Source organism: Odocoileus virginianus, chromosome 1, assembly GCF_023699985.2.
Source record: "Odocoileus virginianus isolate 20LAN1187 ecotype Illinois chromosome 1, Ovbor_1.2, whole genome shotgun sequence".
Lineage (NCBI taxonomy): Eukaryota > Metazoa > Chordata > Mammalia > Artiodactyla > Cervidae > Odocoileus > Odocoileus virginianus.
In genome coordinates, this window is record NC_069674.1 from 12,623,044 (window position 1) to 12,640,556 (window position 17,513).

The 17,513-nt window shown below is 51.1% G+C and overlaps 1 protein-coding gene across 8 annotated transcripts in view; it reads left to right on the forward strand.

Moving 5' to 3' along the window:
* Positions 1–6,234, forward strand: part of TRPV5 (transient receptor potential cation channel subfamily V member 5) — a 38,197-nt gene extending 31,963 nt beyond the window's left edge. For 4 of the 8 annotated variants that reach the window (XR_011486145.1, XR_011486180.1, XR_011486132.1 and 1 more), the window contains 3 exons: positions 1,387–1,627; positions 1,721–4,068; positions 5,661–6,234. Coding sequence is in view for 1 of the 8 variants with exons in the window: in XM_070463023.1 (XP_070319124.1) it covers positions 1,387–1,627; positions 1,721–1,786 (307 nt within the window). In the remaining 7 variants the exon portion in view is untranslated. Of the gene's footprint in view, positions 1–1,386; positions 5,439–5,660 lie in introns of those variants that run through there. The other 4 variants (XR_011486162.1, XR_011486170.1, XR_011486178.1 and 1 more) reach the window with 4 other exon arrangements.
* The last annotated feature ends 11,279 nt before the right edge of the window (positions 6,235–17,513 follow it).

Below are 17,513 nucleotides of genomic sequence, written 5' to 3' on the forward strand. Positions count from 1 at the left end.
TGACCCCCACTCCTAGTAGATTTTTTTAAAATTTTTATTTATTTGTTTTTTTTTCCTGGTTGTGCTGGATCTTCATTGCGGGTGGGCTTTCCTCTCGTTGCGGCAAGCAAGGGCTTCTCACTGCGGGGGCGTCTCTTGTTTCAGAGCGCGAGCTCTAGGACGTGTGGGCTTCCGCAACTGCAGCCCCCGGCCTCTAGACCACAGGCTCAGTGGTTGTATCACATGGGCTTCGGTGTTCCGTGGCACCGGGTATTCTTCCCGGACCAGGGATCAAACCCGTGTCTCCTGCTTTGGCCGGCAGGTTCTTTACCACTGAGCCACCGAGGAAGCCCTCTAGTGTATTATTCTTAGAGCTTCTAGTCTAGCCTGCAAGCTAAGCTTGCTCCTTCATACCTACCTTCAACTCCTCCTGACGTGGCTTTCCTCTCTGTTACTACCTGACTTGCATCTCCTCATCCTATGACACACTTATCTTTTAATTGGCGGCTTTCTCTTTCATACTCACCCACATTCCCTCCACATCACACCCTGCCCCCACACACACAGAGGCCTTCAGTTCAGTTCAGTTCAGTCGCTCAGTTGTGTCCAACTCTTTGTGACCCCATGAACCACAGCATGCCAGGCCTCCCTGTCCATCACCAACTCCCAGAGTTCACCCAAATCCATGTCCACTGAGTCGGTGATGCCATCTACCCATCTCATCCTCTGTCATACCCTTCTCCTCCTGCCCTCAATCTTTCCCAGCATCAGGGTCTTTTCAGATGAGTCAACTCTTCGCATCAGGTGGCCAAAGTAGTGGAGTTTCAGCTTCAGCATCAGTCCTTCCAATAATACTCAGGACTGATTTCCTTTAGGATGGACTGGTTGGATCTCCTTGCAGTCCAAGGGACTCTCAAGAGTCTTCTCCAACACCATAGTTCAAAAGCATCAATTCTTCGGCACTTATCTTTCTTTATAGTCCAACTCTCACATCCATACACGACCACTGGAAAAACCATAGCCTTGACTAGATGGACCTTTGCTGGCAAAGTAATGTCTCTGCTTTTTAATATGCTATCTAGGTTGGTCATAACTTTCCTTCCAAGGAGTAAGTGTCTTTTAATTTCATGGTTGCAATCACCATCTGCACTGATTTTGGAGCCCAGAAAAATAAAATCAGCCATTATTTCCAAATCCTGAAGGCGCAGCCCTTCTGGTCTCTTTCCCAGTTTATCCTCCACTTCCCTTCGTTTGATCCTAGCAGGTCGTCCAGCTTCAATGTGGCCTGCTTCCTCCTGCTCTCCCCTCATTCCTGGTTCCCATCTGTGCTGCATTCACTTTGGCTTCTCCTCATGGTCCGGTCTCTCCCCAGATCAGCTGAGCTTCTTTCCTTTCTCACTTCCTCAGAGTTGAGACCAACCAAGACCAGAATACTTTGCGAGCGCGTCGCTACGTGGAAGCTTTCAAGGGCTCCGACAAGGAGGAAGGACAAGGACATCCCCCTGAGAAACGGCCCTCAGTGTCTGAAAGCGGGCTTCTAGCCAGAGCCTCCCTGGCCCTCCCGACCCCTTCCCTGTCCCGGACCACGTCTCGAAGCAGCGGCAGTCACCGAGGCTGGGAGATCATTCGTCGCAACACCCTGGGACACGTGAATCTCGGACTGGACCTTGGGGAGGGGGATGGAGAGGATCGGGTTTATCAGTTATGATCAGGACCCTTGTTACTCTCATCCTGACTCCAGGTGGGCCTGGGTGAAGGCAGAGAAAGAGACACTGCTTGTGAAGCATCCGCCCTTCCTGCCTGTTAACCCTGTGAGGGGTGGACAGAAGAATTCTCCTAGGCCATCCATACCTCACCCATCACCTCAGCATTCCCAGGAATGAGTGTCTTCTGGCTTCTTGGAAGTCCCACCTCTTGGGAAAAGAGGGTATCTGTTCAAGCAGAGTTAGGCTTGGAAACTAAAGACACCAGGTAGGGATGCTAGGTCAAAGGCTGGGTCATCATCTCCTTTTCTGCCCAGTGAGGTGCTAGACTGTGAGCTGTGGCGTCTCCCAGGGCTTCACGTAGCACCAGCCGGGCATGGCCCTGAGGTTGTAGCCTCAACTCTTCCTGCACCTCGTAGGACCCTCTCCCCACCTCACAGCCAAACCCACACTAGAAAACTGCAAGAAGAAGGGTTATTCATCCTTCCTTTATTTTTTAAAAAATGTGTTAAGATATGCAGAACATAAAATTTACCATTTTAAGCATTTTTCAGCTGTACCTTTCAGTGGTATTAAGTACATTCACATTGTTGGGCAACCATCACCACTATTCATTCAGGGAATTTTTTAAACCAAAAATCGTGTACCTGTTAAACATGAATTCCCTATCATTCCTTCCCCATGGTCCCTGATAACCAATATCCTACTTTCCATCTATGAATTTAAGTTTTCTAGTTACCTCGTATAAGTGGAATTATCCAATATTAGTCCCATTGTGCTTGGCTTATTTGATGTAGTATAACGTTTTCAAGATTTATCCATGCTATAGTGTGAGTCAGAATTTCATTCCTTTGAAAGGTCAAATATAATAACATCTCATTGTGTTTAGATCACTTTGTGTTTATCCATCCCTCTGCTGATGGACAGTTGGGTTGTTCCACCTTTGGCTGTTGTCATATGAACATTGGTGTACAATTATCTTTACAAGTTCCTGCTTTCAGTTTTGTTGGATACTGAAAACTTCCAAACTTCCATCCATTATCTAGGATCAAATGAAGGGAAGTGGAGGGAGGTGGAGGATAAACTGGGATAGAGACCCAAAGGGCTGCACATTCAGGATTTGGAGGGTAATAGGGCCGGTGTGGGGTGTGATAGTGGGGAAAATGTGGGTGAGTATGAAAGAGAAAACAGCCACTTAAAAGATAAATGAAAGCAGTTTTGAAACTTCTAGCAGTTCTTTAGAAGTGGAATAGCTAGATCTTATGACAAGTCTTTATTAAATTTTTTGAGGGACTGCCATCCTGTTTCTGGCAGCAGCTGTACTGGTTTACATTTCCTGAAGCAATATAATGCACAGGATTCCAACTTTTCCACATCCTCACCAACACGTGATTTTCTGATTTTGTTTTAAATTTATAGTAACCATCCTTTTGATTCTGCAATGGTATCTCATTGTGGATTTGAGCATTTCCCCAGTGATTAACGGGGCGTCCCTGATAGCTCAGTTGGTAAAGAATCTGTCTGCAATGCAGGAGACCCCGGTTTGATTCCTGGGTCTGGAAGATCCACTGGAGAAGGGATAGGCTACCCACTCCAGTATTCTTGGGCTTTCCAGGTGGCTCAGCTGGTAAAGAATCCACCTGCCATGCCAGAGACTGGGTTCTATCCCTGGGTTGGGAAGATCCCCTGGAGAAGGGAAAGCCTACCCGCTCCAGTATTCTGGCCTGGAGAATTCCATGGACTGTATAGTCCGCGGGGTTGCAAAGAGCTGAACATGACTGAGCGACTTTCACTTTCACTTTCAGTGACTAACAACATTGAGCATCTTTTCAGTGTCCACTGGCCATTTGTGTATCTTTTTTTCTTGGAGAAATGGTTTTTTTTCAAGTCCTTTGTTCGGTTTGCCTTGGGGGTTTGGGGGTTGCTATTTTTCAGTTGTCTTATCCTTGTTTTTTGAGACTTAGAGTCTAAAGTGTATCTCATTTGCATCCTGGTATGTTTTAAAATATGGGTGGTAAAGTATTCCTTTCTCTGCGTGGATGGCCCCATCAATTATTTTATGGGACCATCCCTGGCTTGTCCCTCAGGTTGCCTGTTAGCAGTTGTTCATCCTTGTGTCTGGAGGTAGCAGGCTTCCAGCCATGTTTCCTGTGACAGCTCCCCTCTGCCCCCAGCTCCGTTGCCCCTGCACCAAGGTTGGGGGGGGGGCAGCAATCACAGAGCATGGGCCATCCCTTTCCAGGAAGGAGATTGGAAACTAGGTGTCCGGGGTGCCCATCACAGCCTCACTTCTGTCTCCAGCCCTTCTCATCCCAGCCCTGTCAACACCCTCACCACAAAGCCGCAGCAACTTTTTAAGAGGACTGTGATCTGGAAGAGCCAAAAGGTAAGCAGGATTTGTGAAACTGCCCCTAGGTTCATCCAGATACACACGCAAGGCCCAGGTGAGTGTGGAATGGTGAGGGATAACTCACGCACACACACACACACGTACACACAGGGGTTCACAGGTGGTATAGTTTCTAAATGTGCTCAGTCAGCGTGATTCCTCCTATCTTCATCCACAATGGAAGCTCCCCCTCTCCTGTGTAAAGCTAAACTCCCATCTCTATTCCAGATAGTTTTCTTTCTGTCTCTTCAGGCAGCTCTGTCCACCACTGTATCCTCTAACTCCTCTCATTATTCTAACTTCAACCTCTCTCTCTCCCCAAGCGATGCTAGTCAGCAAATAACCATGCTCTGCTCTTTCCTATCCTTAAAGAGATTGTAATCGCCTCCCCTCGATTTCCGTTTCTCCTTTCAGCTCCTGCTCTATCTTTTTACTCCCTCTTCGGAGCCAAACTTCTTAAAAGGAGACTCTGTTGTCTGCTGAACTCACATTGAGTCCCCACCCCATTGTGGTTTGGCCTTGCCCCTCCTGCTACTGACAGCACTCTCATCAAGGTCATCTCCCCATAGCTAACCCCGCTGAACCATCTGAGTGCAAACTCTGTAGGGCTCAATACCCGTGGACCACTCACCCCCTCTCAGCACGCCCCTCGTGCCGTGCTCACCTCCCATTCTGCCTGCTTCTCTCCTCCCCATCTCTTAAATAGTTTTGGTCCATGAATCTCTCTGTTTTCCTCAGCACCTGGCAAGTTCCTGCCACCTCCATGGATGATGTTGACACACACGTTTGTGATTCAAGACTTCTTTATCTTGGCTTTAGTTCTGTCTCCTGAGCTCCAGGAGACAGCTCAGATGCCTCTCTATTAGACAACTCTACCTGGATATTTTACAGATATCTGGAACTTGACGTGTCCCAAACTGAACAGCTTTCCTTCCTCACCAAACCTGCTCCTCCACCAGCATTTCCAATCAAATAAAAGCAGGCGAAATTGCCTAAGCCCCAAACCTAGGCGTCTTCCTCCACACACCCATCTCAACTCTCATTTGCAGTCAGTCTCAGGTCTGGTGGATTCTACTCCCTAAAACATCTCATTTGAGAAAGAATAACTTTTGAGTAGATGATACATCCCATGGCCCGAGATTCAAAGAGCACATAAGATATACAAATAAAAAAGCATTCCTGCTTCTCTTCTGGCCCCTCAGTTATCCACCTCCTCAGGGACATTCAGTAGTGAGTTTGTTCTTTATCCTTCCAAAAATACTTTATGCATGGCCAAGCCTACCTACATACGGGCTTCCCTGCTGGCTCAGAAGGTAAAGAATCTGCCTGCAATGCAGGCAGCTTGGATTTGATCCTTGGGTTGGGAAGATGCCACCCACTCTAGTATTCTTATGTATACATTCTTTTAAAACACATGCAATATAGTACAATGTAGTAACAAGAACTGTTCTTGCTTTTTTCACTTCTAATGCTTTGAAGACTGTTGCACTTGTCTCTATCCTTTGGCTAATCTTCCGAAAAGGGCTGCTGTGGTCTCCCCACTGCCTTCCAGGAGTGGGTTCCTGGAGTCTTGTTTTTTTCCACTGCAGTCTTGGTTTTTTCCACTCCACCATCCACACTGGAGCTACATTGATCTTTGTCAGATGCAAGTCCTGCCTCAACCTGTGGCCTGGAAGCCCTTCCCTGAGATGACACCTGGCAGCCTCCCCAGCCTCTTCACCCTTGTCTTCTCTGGCCCTCCCTTTCATCATGATAATCATTATTCGTTCCTCTTCTTTTTTCCTTCTTTTCAGCATTCACAGTTTCTGGATCTTTCTACCTCTCTGCACCCACCCTCCCTTCCATCTTTGTAACTTCTCTTCCTCCTGTTAGTCTCAACGTAACAATTGTATATTGTGTTTGTGTGTGTGTGTGTGTGTGTGTTGGTGGGCAGGGGGTGAAGGTGGGGGACTGACCCATAGGCTAGATTGGAGTTTGCCTGTTCAATTTCCAAGCCACCTATTTTCTTTTTATTATACATCCTGAGCTTTGGGTGCTCACTTTTTTAAACACCTGTTTTCCTTAACAGACTGTAAGCTCCACAAAGGAGAATGTGATCCCCATATTATTCAGTATTGTGTTCCCAGTGCTTGGCATAATTTCTGGTACAATGTAGTGTGTAATAAATATTCATTAATCAAATCTATGAATGAGTGACCTGTTTTTATTCTAAGTTCTTCTACTGGACATATTTCAGATATTTCTTTCACTTGTCGTAGTAGAGAGAAAAATACTGGCCTTTGTGTAGGATTGTAATAGTTAAAGACATAATAAGGGTGGAAGCACATTGTAAAGGATAAAAGAAAAACAATGCTAACGTCAGTCATCATTGGGAATTTTCTCTGCTTATATGTACTTTTGTGTGTGCAAGAGACAGACAGAGAAAGACAGAGAAAGGGAGTGGGGGAAAGGAGAGGATATGGAATGTTATGAAGAAGGAGAAAAAGAGGGAAGGATTCCAGAAGCAACGCTCTGAGTCATGTGGTACCCACTGTAAGAAGTCCTCAAGGCATGAGATTCTTGAGATTCTACATCTATGGGATTCTGTTCTATGAGCTTCTGCATCTGCCTGTGGGAACCCAAGGATGACATGAAAAGAAAGACACCCAGGCATCACTGTGCAGCAAGACAGATGCAGTAAGAGGATCCCCTGGGCGCTGGAGGGTTAATGGAGCTGGCAGATGTTTTAGACCCAACACAATGGGGTGAAGCTGCCAGGCTCATGGGCTGCAGAGACTGCAAAGACCAGATGGGCTGGGGGGACAGAGGAGAGGAAGAACCAGGGTCCCTGCCTCGGGAAGTCTTCAGGTCCCCCCACAAACACTTACCATGTCCCTCCTTCTCTCCCCTTGCCCTAAATAGAGAAGCAGAACAGCCTGGCTTCCATGCACCTGACCTGCCAGAGGTGGGCAGGTAGTGGGAGGACAGGTAGCTCTGGATTTAAAAAATGCATCACCTCTCAGCTGTTTGCTGAGTATGTGATCAACAGGGTTCTGAGTTCTGGTGACATAGTGGCACAACCCTGGGAAAGGACTCTGCCTGCAGCCAGAGAAGAGTGGGCAGGGGCCAGGCTTCCCACCCCCAGTCTGGACTGCCTCTATGGGCCCTGTGAGCACAGATCAGAGGCACATGGGGCGGCACACAAGGCCCCTCCTGCCTCGAGATCACTCCATGAAATTGGAGAAAATGCCTTGACTTTGGCATGGGAGCTAGCCTCACTGAGTTCTCTGGGCTGGGCCCACCTGTTTCTGTTCAGTTCAGTTCAATCACTCAGTTGTGTCCAACTCTTTGTGACCCCATGGGCTGCAGCATGCCAGGCCACCCTGTCCATCACCAACTCCCGGAGTTTACTCAAACTCATGTCCACTGAGTCAGTGATGCCATCCAACCATCTCATCCTCCGTTGTCCCCTTCTCCTCCTGCCTTCAATCTTTCCCAGCATCAGGGTCTTTTCACATGAATCAGTTCTTTGTATCAGGTGGCCAAATTATTGGAGCTTTAGCTTCAACATATCCAATAAATATTCAGGACTGATCTTCTTTAGGATGGACTGGTTGGATTTCCTTGCAGTCCAAGGGACTCTCAAGAGTTTTCTCCAACACCACAGTTCAAAAGCATCAATTCTTTGGTGCTCAACTTCTTTATGGTCCAACTCTCACATCCATACATGACTACTGGAAAAACCATAGCTTTGACTAGACAGACCTTTGTTGGCAAAGTAATGTCTCTGCTTTTTAATATGCTGTCTAGGTTGGTCATAACTTTCCTTCCAAGGAGTAAGCATCGTTTAATTTCATGGCTGTAGTCACCATCTGCAGTTTCTTAAGGCTAATAAAAAATATGACAATGTGCCAGGAAAGAACTACTTTGACACATGGAGCCGTGTCACATCGATAGGGAGTTTGGGTCGAGGGGCCCCTCTCTCTGCCTCCGGGAGGGCAGCCAGGAGGGAGCCACCTGGGCGGGCCTGGTCACCCTGGTCTCCCGAGGCCTGCACCGCCTCTCTGTCGTCTGTGGCATTGAGGAGCTTGCCACGGGGCCAGAGCGGGGCTGTGCAAGGCCAGGCTGCCAGCCAGGGTGGGGCCCAGGGTGGGGGTTCCCCCTCCCCTGTGAAGTGGCTGGCGTCTGAGGAGGGGTCTGCCATGTACATACAGGTGCCAGTGTTTGCTTTTCTTCCTCCTGCTTGTTGCTTGCCTGACCCCTTCCTGATCAAGCGCTCGAGTCGACTGAGTGGGACCAGCAACAAGTTTCCTCCAAGAAACACCACCTCTGGCACCTCGCCGACCCCAACCACCTCCGCCTCCATTGACCAGGGCTGGCCTGCCTTGGGGTCTGAGCTAACCCAGGGCTACTCTGCTGCCCTCTGCCGACTTCCTCATCCCCTCTGGAGAGCCAGGGCCCCTTCAGGGTGATGGGTGCAGGTCAAAACCCAGTCTCAGGGGCCCACTCCACCATGGGGCTGGCTGATGGCTTCTTTATTGACTTAGTTTTGGGCTGTGCTCGGTCTTCACTGTTGCACGTGCTGGGTCGGCTTCTCACTGCAATGCTTCCCTTGTCCGGCCCCTGGGGCTTAGAGCACAGGCTCTACGGTTGCGGTGCATGGGCTTTGTTGCCCCATGGCATGTAGAATCTTCCCGGACGAGGGATCGAACCCCATGTCCCCTGCATTGGCAGGAGGATTCTTAACCACTGGACCGCCAGGGAAGTTCCGCTGATGACTTCTGACGTGTCTGCCTGCCATGATGGGGACCATGGCACTGTAGCACACGTGTGGAGGCATGAGCATTTCAGCAGTGGAGGCAGTCCTGATCACACTATCTTTGCCTCTCCCTACTTCTCCTCTCTCAGGCCTTCGCTCTTCATCTCTCTCTGGTCAAGGCCCCCAGATTCAGAAACAAGAAGGTAAGGGAGGCAGACAGATGCTTCAGAGAGTGGCATGAGGCTGACTTCTGACCCAGGCCTTGCAGACTGTTTTGTGTCCCTGGGTCTGAGCGGGTGACCATGGTGGATGTCTAGTTTCTCCTCCCAGGGACTCTCAGGCCCCCACCACCCTGGTCTCACAGGTCTGGAGGATACAGTTGCCAAGTGGTCCTCCTTTTCCCAGAAGTCTCTGCCCTTCATCTTCTCTCTACCACCGAGGGTGAACCTGGTAGGCAAGGTGGGGATGGCTTCCAGGCCCCATGACTTTGGTCAGTTGTCAGCACCCCCGGTTCCAGGCTCAGGAATGGCAGCCTGCATGCATGCCTCACCCTCCTTTCCTCCCAGCTACTGCCCACTGCCCACCTTCTGCAGGTCCATCACCCTCTCAGGGGGCTCATTCGTGTCCGACTCTTTGCGACCCCATGGACTGTAGCCCTCCAGGCTCCTCTGTCCATGGGATTCTCCAGGCAAAAATCCTGGAGTGGGTTGCCATTTCCTTTTCCAGGGGATCTTCCTGATCCAGGGATCAAACTCAGGTCTCCCACGTTGCTGGTAGATTCTGTACTGTCTGAGCCCCCAAGGAAGCCCCTTTGGTGGAGCAGAGGCTGGTTTCTCTGTTTGGCTGGGGTCTGATGTACCCTACCTACACACTCCATCCCCTGCCACCTTCCCTTGTTCCCCTGTCACCTCTGGCCCTGTCTCTTGCACACTGAGCCCAACATTAGCCTTTGGGGCCTGAGAAATGAAACAGTTTGCAATTTCCTTGGTACCAGTCACTGTCCACAAAACACAGTCCACCATATATTCGAGTGGGGCAAGAGAAGAGTGTGGTGTAATTTAACGTCTTCCTCCGAGGCTCTGCAAGCAATAAGCAAGGCATGGGCAGGTCAAGAGACGGTTTTAATTCAGTGCACTTCTTTGCAAGAAGGGCATGAATAAGAGGAGATGGGCTGGGACTTGCCTGGCAGCGTGAGGATGGATACAGAGAGAAGAAAAGGGAGAACATGACATTGGAGTTGAGCTTCAAGCTGTGAGCTAGAGTTTAAGAATCAGATAATTCATGATGTGACAGAGTTTAAGATCAGATAACTCCTAATGTGATGTGAGAGTTGGACTATAAAGAAAGCTGAGTGCCAAAGAATGGATGCTTTTGAACTGTGGTATTGAAGACTCTTGAGAGTCCCTTGGACTGCAAGGAAATCCAACCAGTCCATCCTAAAGGAAATCAGCCCTGAATATTCATTGGAAGGACTGATGCTGAAGCTGAAACTCCAATACTTTGGCCACTTGATGAGAAGAGCTGACTCATTGGAAAAGACCCTGATGCTGGGAAAGATTGAGGGCAGAAGGAGAAGGGAACAACAGAGGATGAGATGGTTGGATGGCACCACTGACTCAATGGACATGAGTCTGAGCAAGCTCCGGGAGTTGGTGATGGACAGGAAAGCCTGATGTGCTGTAGTCCGTGGAATCGCAAAGAGTCAGACATGACTGAGTAACTGAACTGACTGAATTCCTAACGTACGGCATCTTCCTGAACTTGGGCAGGATCGACATGGTTGCAGAGATGGTGGTGGGGGAATGTCCCAGACCCTAATTCCTCCCTACTTAGTTCATCAGTGAACAAGAGAGTTTGATGTAATCAGTCTCTCTTTAAAAGCATTCTATTTATTTATTTTGACTGTACTGGGAGGCACATGGAATCTTAGTTCCCCAACCGAGGATTGAATGGAATCTTAACCACTGGACTGCCAGGGAGGGCCTGATGTACACAGTCTCTTGGGAGGCAGAAGGGATGAGGTCCATAGGACAAATGATACAGAAACCTCACTGTGTGGGGGAAACAGGCAGAGGTTGGCTGGGCTCTGATCCCAGGAGGGAAGGTGGCCACGGAAGGGCAAGCTGGTCACCGAAAGGGCTCCAGGACACGGAGACAACAGCAGATAACAGGAGTGAGAGGATAAAAATAGAGGCTGTGACTGTACATTTGCCTCTGGCCAGGCACCCCCCACGGCTGCCCCGCTGAGTCTCCTGACCCATTAGCTGCTGCTGTTCCTCTAGAGAAGGTCACTAAAGCCCAGAGGGGCATCCCTGACAGTAAACATTTTGGGTTGTGCACCCGCCACCTGCCGTGGTGGGCGCAGCCTTGGCCACAGACCACACACCAGGCCCTCAGTGTGCATGCCTGCATGCCCGCCAACAGCAGCCCGGGGCTCTGTGGTTTCCTGCACTCCGGCTCCCATGCAAAGATTTCCAGGAAAGCCGGGACCGCCTGCTGATTTCTGGACTTTTCCCGTAGCTTGGGGACACATCAGAGTTAGCTCTTGGAGTTGGAAATCAGCCTGTCCTGGAGAAGCGGGGAGGGACCAGGGAGAGAACCAGTGGCCTGAGAACTGCCCCCAGGGCAGCCTGCTGATGCTAGACTGATGCCCCCTGGCCTGTGAACTGACTGTTTCAGGTCACTGGATTCTCCACCAGGGCCTCTAGTGGAGGCCAAACTGGGAGGAGATTGCCAATAAGACGTGACCCCGAAGGACTGCTGGGAAAGCTGCCGCTCTCAGTAAAGGAAGGGGTTTGGCTTCAGGGTTGGGTTTTCCACCGCTCTTTTGTTTTTTAATTGTTGTTGGAACGCAGTTGATTTACAATCTGTTAGTTTCTGCTGGACAGCAAAGTGAATCAGTTATACGTACACGTGTGTGCGTGCCTCGTCGCTTGTCGTCTTTGACTCCTTGCTACCCCATGGGCTGTAGTTCACGGTCTGGATCCCCGTTCACATGTGCTGACTCAGAGCCCGTGGCCACCCTCGACGGGCGGGGCCGGTGGGGCTCTACCACCTACAGGGCACTGGGTCCTTGAAGCCTAAGCATTTGGCAGGGGGATGGAGGAAGGCGAGGTGGTGAAAGTCATTTTCTCTGTTTCCTAGTTCTTACTGCTGTGGCCTGACCAGGGGACCTGCCTACGGAGGGTCAGAATTACTCAAGAGCCATCTGTCTGGACAAGGCACTGTTTGGCTTCCACTCATCCATAGTAGCTGCTGGCTACCTCCGGGCCCCTGGTCTGGCCTCTCCCTCTTTCTCTTAGCCTGCCACTGTGCCCTGCGCCCCCTCCCCCGGCTCACTCAAGTATCTTCCTTAGAATCTGCCCAGTTCCTAGTGCGCCTGCCAGCTGCTGCCCTGCTGCCCATAAGGGGAGCCCCACCCCCTCTCCTGGCTGCCTCTCCATCAAGGGGTGAAGAGGAGGCCAGAGCTCCCTCCCCCCAGGTCAGACCTGCCTTTTGGGTGGGGTCTTCAGGCCCTGGCCTCCAGGGCCTTCCCTCCAGACCTGTCCCAACTCAGGCAACAGAGTGCCCGCCTGCTCCCACTGTTCCTCCCCCAGCTTCAACTGCGGTCCCTACTTTTACAACCAGTCTTGGATTTCGCTTGGTTTTTATGACAGATGGAGAAGGAAATGGCAACCCACCCATCCTCTTGCCTAGAAAATTCTATGGATGGAGGAACCTGGTGGGCCACAGTCCCTGGGGTCGCAAAGAGTCAGACACGATGGAGTGACTTCACTTTCACGAAAGTGGAAAGGACACAGGCAGGAGGGTGCTTGGGTGAGTGATCATGCTAAACAAATAGAATCTGAGAGTCCTTATCATCACCATGTTTGCCCTTTCCCCGAGTTTGTTTTTTGGGGGGGAGAGAAAGAGACCAAAAAGTGCAGGTGGGGACAAGTTGGGGGAAGATTGCCAATAAAACATGCCTCTGAAGGACTGTGGGAAAGGGCTACCATTTCCGGTAAAGGAAAGAGTTTTGCTTTAGGCTTGGGGTTTTTTATTATCTTTTTAAAAAATTTTTATTGGGATATAGTTGACTTACAGTGTTGTGTTAGTTTCTGTTGTACAGCAAAGTGAATCAGTTGTACACGTGTACAACCTGGCGACCCTGTGGACTGTACCCTGCCAGGCTCCTTCGTCCATGGGATTCTCCAGCAAGAATACTGGAGTGGGTTGCCACGCCCTCCCCCAGGGGATCTTGCCGACCCACGGATCCAGCTTGCGATTCTTGTGGCTCCTGCACTGAAGGCAGATTCTTTACCCACTGAACCACCTGGGAAGCCCATATATAGATGCCCTATATCCACTCTTTTTTGGATTCTTTATCCATGCAGGTCATTATAGAGTACTGAGTAGAGTTCCCTGTGCTACACAGTAGGTTCTTATTCATTATCTATCTTATATGTGGCTCAGATGGTAAAGCGTCTGCCTACAATGCGGGAGACCCGGGTTCAATCTCTGGGTCGGGAAGATCTGGAGAAGGAAATGGCAACCCACTCCAGTACTCTTGCCTGGAGAATCCCATGGATGGAGGAGCCTGGTGGGCTACAGTCCGTATGGTCGCAAAGAGTCAAACACGACTGAGCGACTTCACTCACTCATTGTGTGTTAACCTTGATCACTCATGGGCTTGGGTTTTTAATAACAATGATCTGATCAGAGACATTGGCTAGATACCATCTCTTGGGCCCCAAACAAGTGCTGTTTCCTTGAAACTTAGTTGTTTCATGACTCCTTTCCCATACGCCCTGAGCCCACCATCCAAGGACTCTGCCCAGAGCAGAGAGGTCAGAAGAACCACACACCTGGCCCCCAGCCCCACCTCTGGCTGTCCACAGCCCTGGGCGTCCTGGAGTTGGGAGAGCTTCACCTTCTCCCTGCTCAAGATCACAGGATCCTGCCACAGATCAGGCTAAGGGTGATCAGAAGCCATATGTCCCCTTGTTCTGCCTCCCTTTCCTCTCTGCTCTTTACTCAGTGGAGCATCTGGCCAAGGGATTCAGAGTCAGATCTCACGTGAGACACAAGAGCCTTTTCTGATAAAGGGTCCCTTCTGACGTCTATTCTCTCCACCTGTGGAAGTTGAGAGGAGCTTCCTGGGGGAGCAGAGAGGATTGAAAGGAACAGGAGATCTTAAAAACTCGAGTGCTTAGTTTTGCAGATCAGGACACTAAAAATGTTAAATGACTTGGGCGAGGTCCCACCGTGATTTCTGGCTGGACAGGAGCTGGAGCACAGGTGTTCTGATTACACATGGGTTGCTCTTCCAGAAGCCAGGCATTCTCGGGCATATTTGGAAGGTCCTTTGCGACCTGCACACACTTCAGAGGCTTCGTTCCTGGGTGATTTCCGGGTCTGCAGGCAGAGTACCTCTGATCAGGTAAGGTGGATGAGAACAAATAGAGGGAGATGACAGAGCAGAGGGGTCTGGCTGTGGAGGGGAAAGGCCTTGGGGTCTGCATAAGAAGAGGGGAGGAAAAAGGGGCTCCAGGAAACCGGGCCAGCGGGACCAGAGGCATTGCCCCAGGAGGGCTCTGGTCACTCTTCTGCATCCTTCTCAGTTTCCAGAGAGGCCACACTGGGACTACGAGTCCTGACTCCAGCCTGCAGAGACCTCCAGAGAGAGCTGGGTTTGGGTCAGAGCTCCGCAGGGCTCCCTCTGAAGCTCCAGACCGCTTACAAACCATGAGAGTCAGAACCCACTTCTCCCCAAACTAGCACCCGCTTCCTGGATGGGTGGTTTAGGAAACAAGATGTTCAGAATCACTGAGGGGCAGGAGGAGGTTGCAAACCAGGTGAGAACTTTCAAGGCTGGACAAGCTTCCTGCAGAGGTGGGGCAGGAAGGGGGAGAACTGACCCATGCTGGAGGGAAATAGACAAGGAGAGGAGAACAGGCTTATGTCCATGTCTCTACCTACGCCTTTTGGGCACCTTCTGCAAAGGGGTGAGAGTCCAGGAGGACCAATACCTGTGAATTTTTAAATCTACAGACAATTTCAAGGAAGCCAGGAAACAAACATGTCAGTTCAGTTCAGTCCAGTTGCTCAGTCGTGTCCAACTATTTGTGACCCCATGGACTGCAGCACGCCAGGCCTCCCTGTCCATCACCAACTCCTGGAGCTTGCTAAAACTCATATCCATCCAGTCGGTGATGCCATCCAACCATCTCATCCTCTGTCATCCCCTTCTCCTGCCTTCAATCTTTCCCAGCATCAGGGTCTTTTCCAATGAGTCAATTCTTCACAGCAGGTGGCCAAAGTATTGGAGTTTCAGCTTTAGCCTCAGGCACATATGCACACATGCACACATAAACGACTATTGTGAAACATTGCTATGATATATCGATTTAGTTAATGTATAACATGGGCCTCCCATGTGGTGCTAGTGGTAAAGAATCTGCCTGCCAATGCAGGAGACCTGGGTTTGATCCCTGGGTTGGGAAAATCCCCTGGAGGAGGGCAGGCAACCCACTCCAGTATTCTTGCCTGGAGAATCCCCATGGACGAGAAGCCTAGTGGGGTACAGTCCATAGGGTTGCAAAGAGTCGGACACAACTGAAGAGGCTTAGTACACATGCATGCACCCACGCAATGTAAAACATGTCCTGCAGAAACGTGTGAAATAATGTGCACATGCTTATCCGGGAAGGTGGGACCAGCTGCAAGGTCTTGCCCAGGTCCCTACAAGAGAGCAGATGGTCAGCAGGTCCTACATGATGACCCCAATGCTGTGAGCACGCAGGCGGCTCTGTGGAGGGAGGGGTTGTGAGAAAGACAGGCAACAACGCGATGAAGCTGCAAGCAGCAACCAGAATGAAAAAGAGCACCAGGGAATAAAATCACTAGGTGGGGAAAAGTGCATGAGGGCTCTGCCACAATTCAGACCCCTTAACCTGTGGAGGCGGAGGTGGCTGTGTGTACACGCCAAAGCCCGCTTGATTCACTTTTCTTCAGAATCACAGGATGTTTCACTTGAAAAGGACCTTGGAGGGTTTTTAGCACAAACTGCCATCCAGGCAGCCAAAGAGACTCAGCACTAGAGCCCGGCTCACCTGGTTCTCAGTTCAGACACCAGACCTGAACGCCGTCCTGGCCTGGGTGGAGTTTGTGACGTGTGTGTGGGTGTGTGTGTGTGTGTGCACCTGCTGACATGTCATCCACTGCCGGTTTTATGAGCTGGCACACAGGGGGGCTTGTGAACCCAGTGACTGGAACAAACTCCACGCTGAGCGAGCGGCGGCTTTGATCTCCACGCCCCAGCCCGGCTGCATCCTCGCAGCCTCTCGGTCTGCCCTGCCGGCCTCCTGCTGGACAACTCAGCTAAGGAGACGCCCCCTGAAAGGACTCAGGGGGCAAGGATGCGCTGACGCGGCAAGCTGGACAGGGACACAAGGACGGGGCAGAGGTCGAGAGCAAGAAGAGAAAGAAACCCAGGGTCCCACAGAGAGATCACTCAAGGTCACGCCACACACACACACCCCCCATAGCATCCACCACAACCCCCCCCCCCACACACACACAAGCACACAAACCCCACACTCACCGGCACAGAGATGAAGGGAGCTGCACTTGTCGAAAGAACGGGAGCAGCGAGAGAGGGAAAACCAGACGGAAACACAGAAAAGAAAATGATACGCAGACACTTTGGGGCCCTAAATCAGTTGTAAGGGAAAATGACTTTGCTTCCCGCCAGGGGGCCTCGGGCAATGCCTAGAGATGCCTTGAGGGTCACAGCTCAGCAGAGTGGGTTCTGCTGTCAGCCCATGCGTGGATCCTATGACAGGCGGGACAGCACCCACACAAAAGGATTAGTTGTTCCAAAATATCTGTCATGCCAGTCTGAGGCCCCGTGTCCCCAAGAGAGAACCCATACCCACGTTGCCCATGCTCCCGGTCAGGTCAGGGCTGGGCCACTGCCTCTCACACCCGTCTGGAGTCTGTGCTGGAGTCCCATTGGCCCTGGTGACCCTACGGAGTTGGCACTGGATGGCGGGAAGTGAGAAAGGAAAGGAAAGTTGGTAACTGCAGCAATGCCTTTCTACAACCCCCCTACCCCCCTGCCCCATCCCATGAGACAAATACCTCAGTGCCTTATCCCGAATGAGGGTCTCTGCCTGGAGCCTGGTGGGACAGAGAAGGTGGGTGGGTTGGCAGGCAGGCAAACACTGGCTTAATGGGCACAAAGGTCCGGGGTTCAAGGTTTGGGTTCCAGAGTCTTCCCCCGCCACCCGGCCCTAACCCGCTGACCCCGGGGTGGGTGGGGAACTCAGCTAATCAGCTGTACTGTTTGCTCAGGCGCCGCCGCAGCCTGGCGCAGCTGCTTTCTCTTGAGATTTGAGGGTGACCCTCCACTCCTCTCCGTGGAGACACCCCACCCCTGCACCCGAGCTTGCCTTCTCCCCTACATACACACGTGTGCACACGCAGTGCACAGACCACACACACACACACACACTCTTCGCTGCGCCCTCCAGCTCTCTGAATCAGAGACAGGTAGGGAAAGACAGACTCCCAAGCCTGGGAGTGACCCACACATACCTCTCCGGCTCTGAGCCTGCCACCCATGCCCCAGGCCACTGGGTCCTGGCTCTCTGTGGGCTGGGCTGAGGCCAGGGCCTCCGTTCCTCTTCTGTGGGAAGAGGATCTTCCCAGGGCGCTCAGCTTG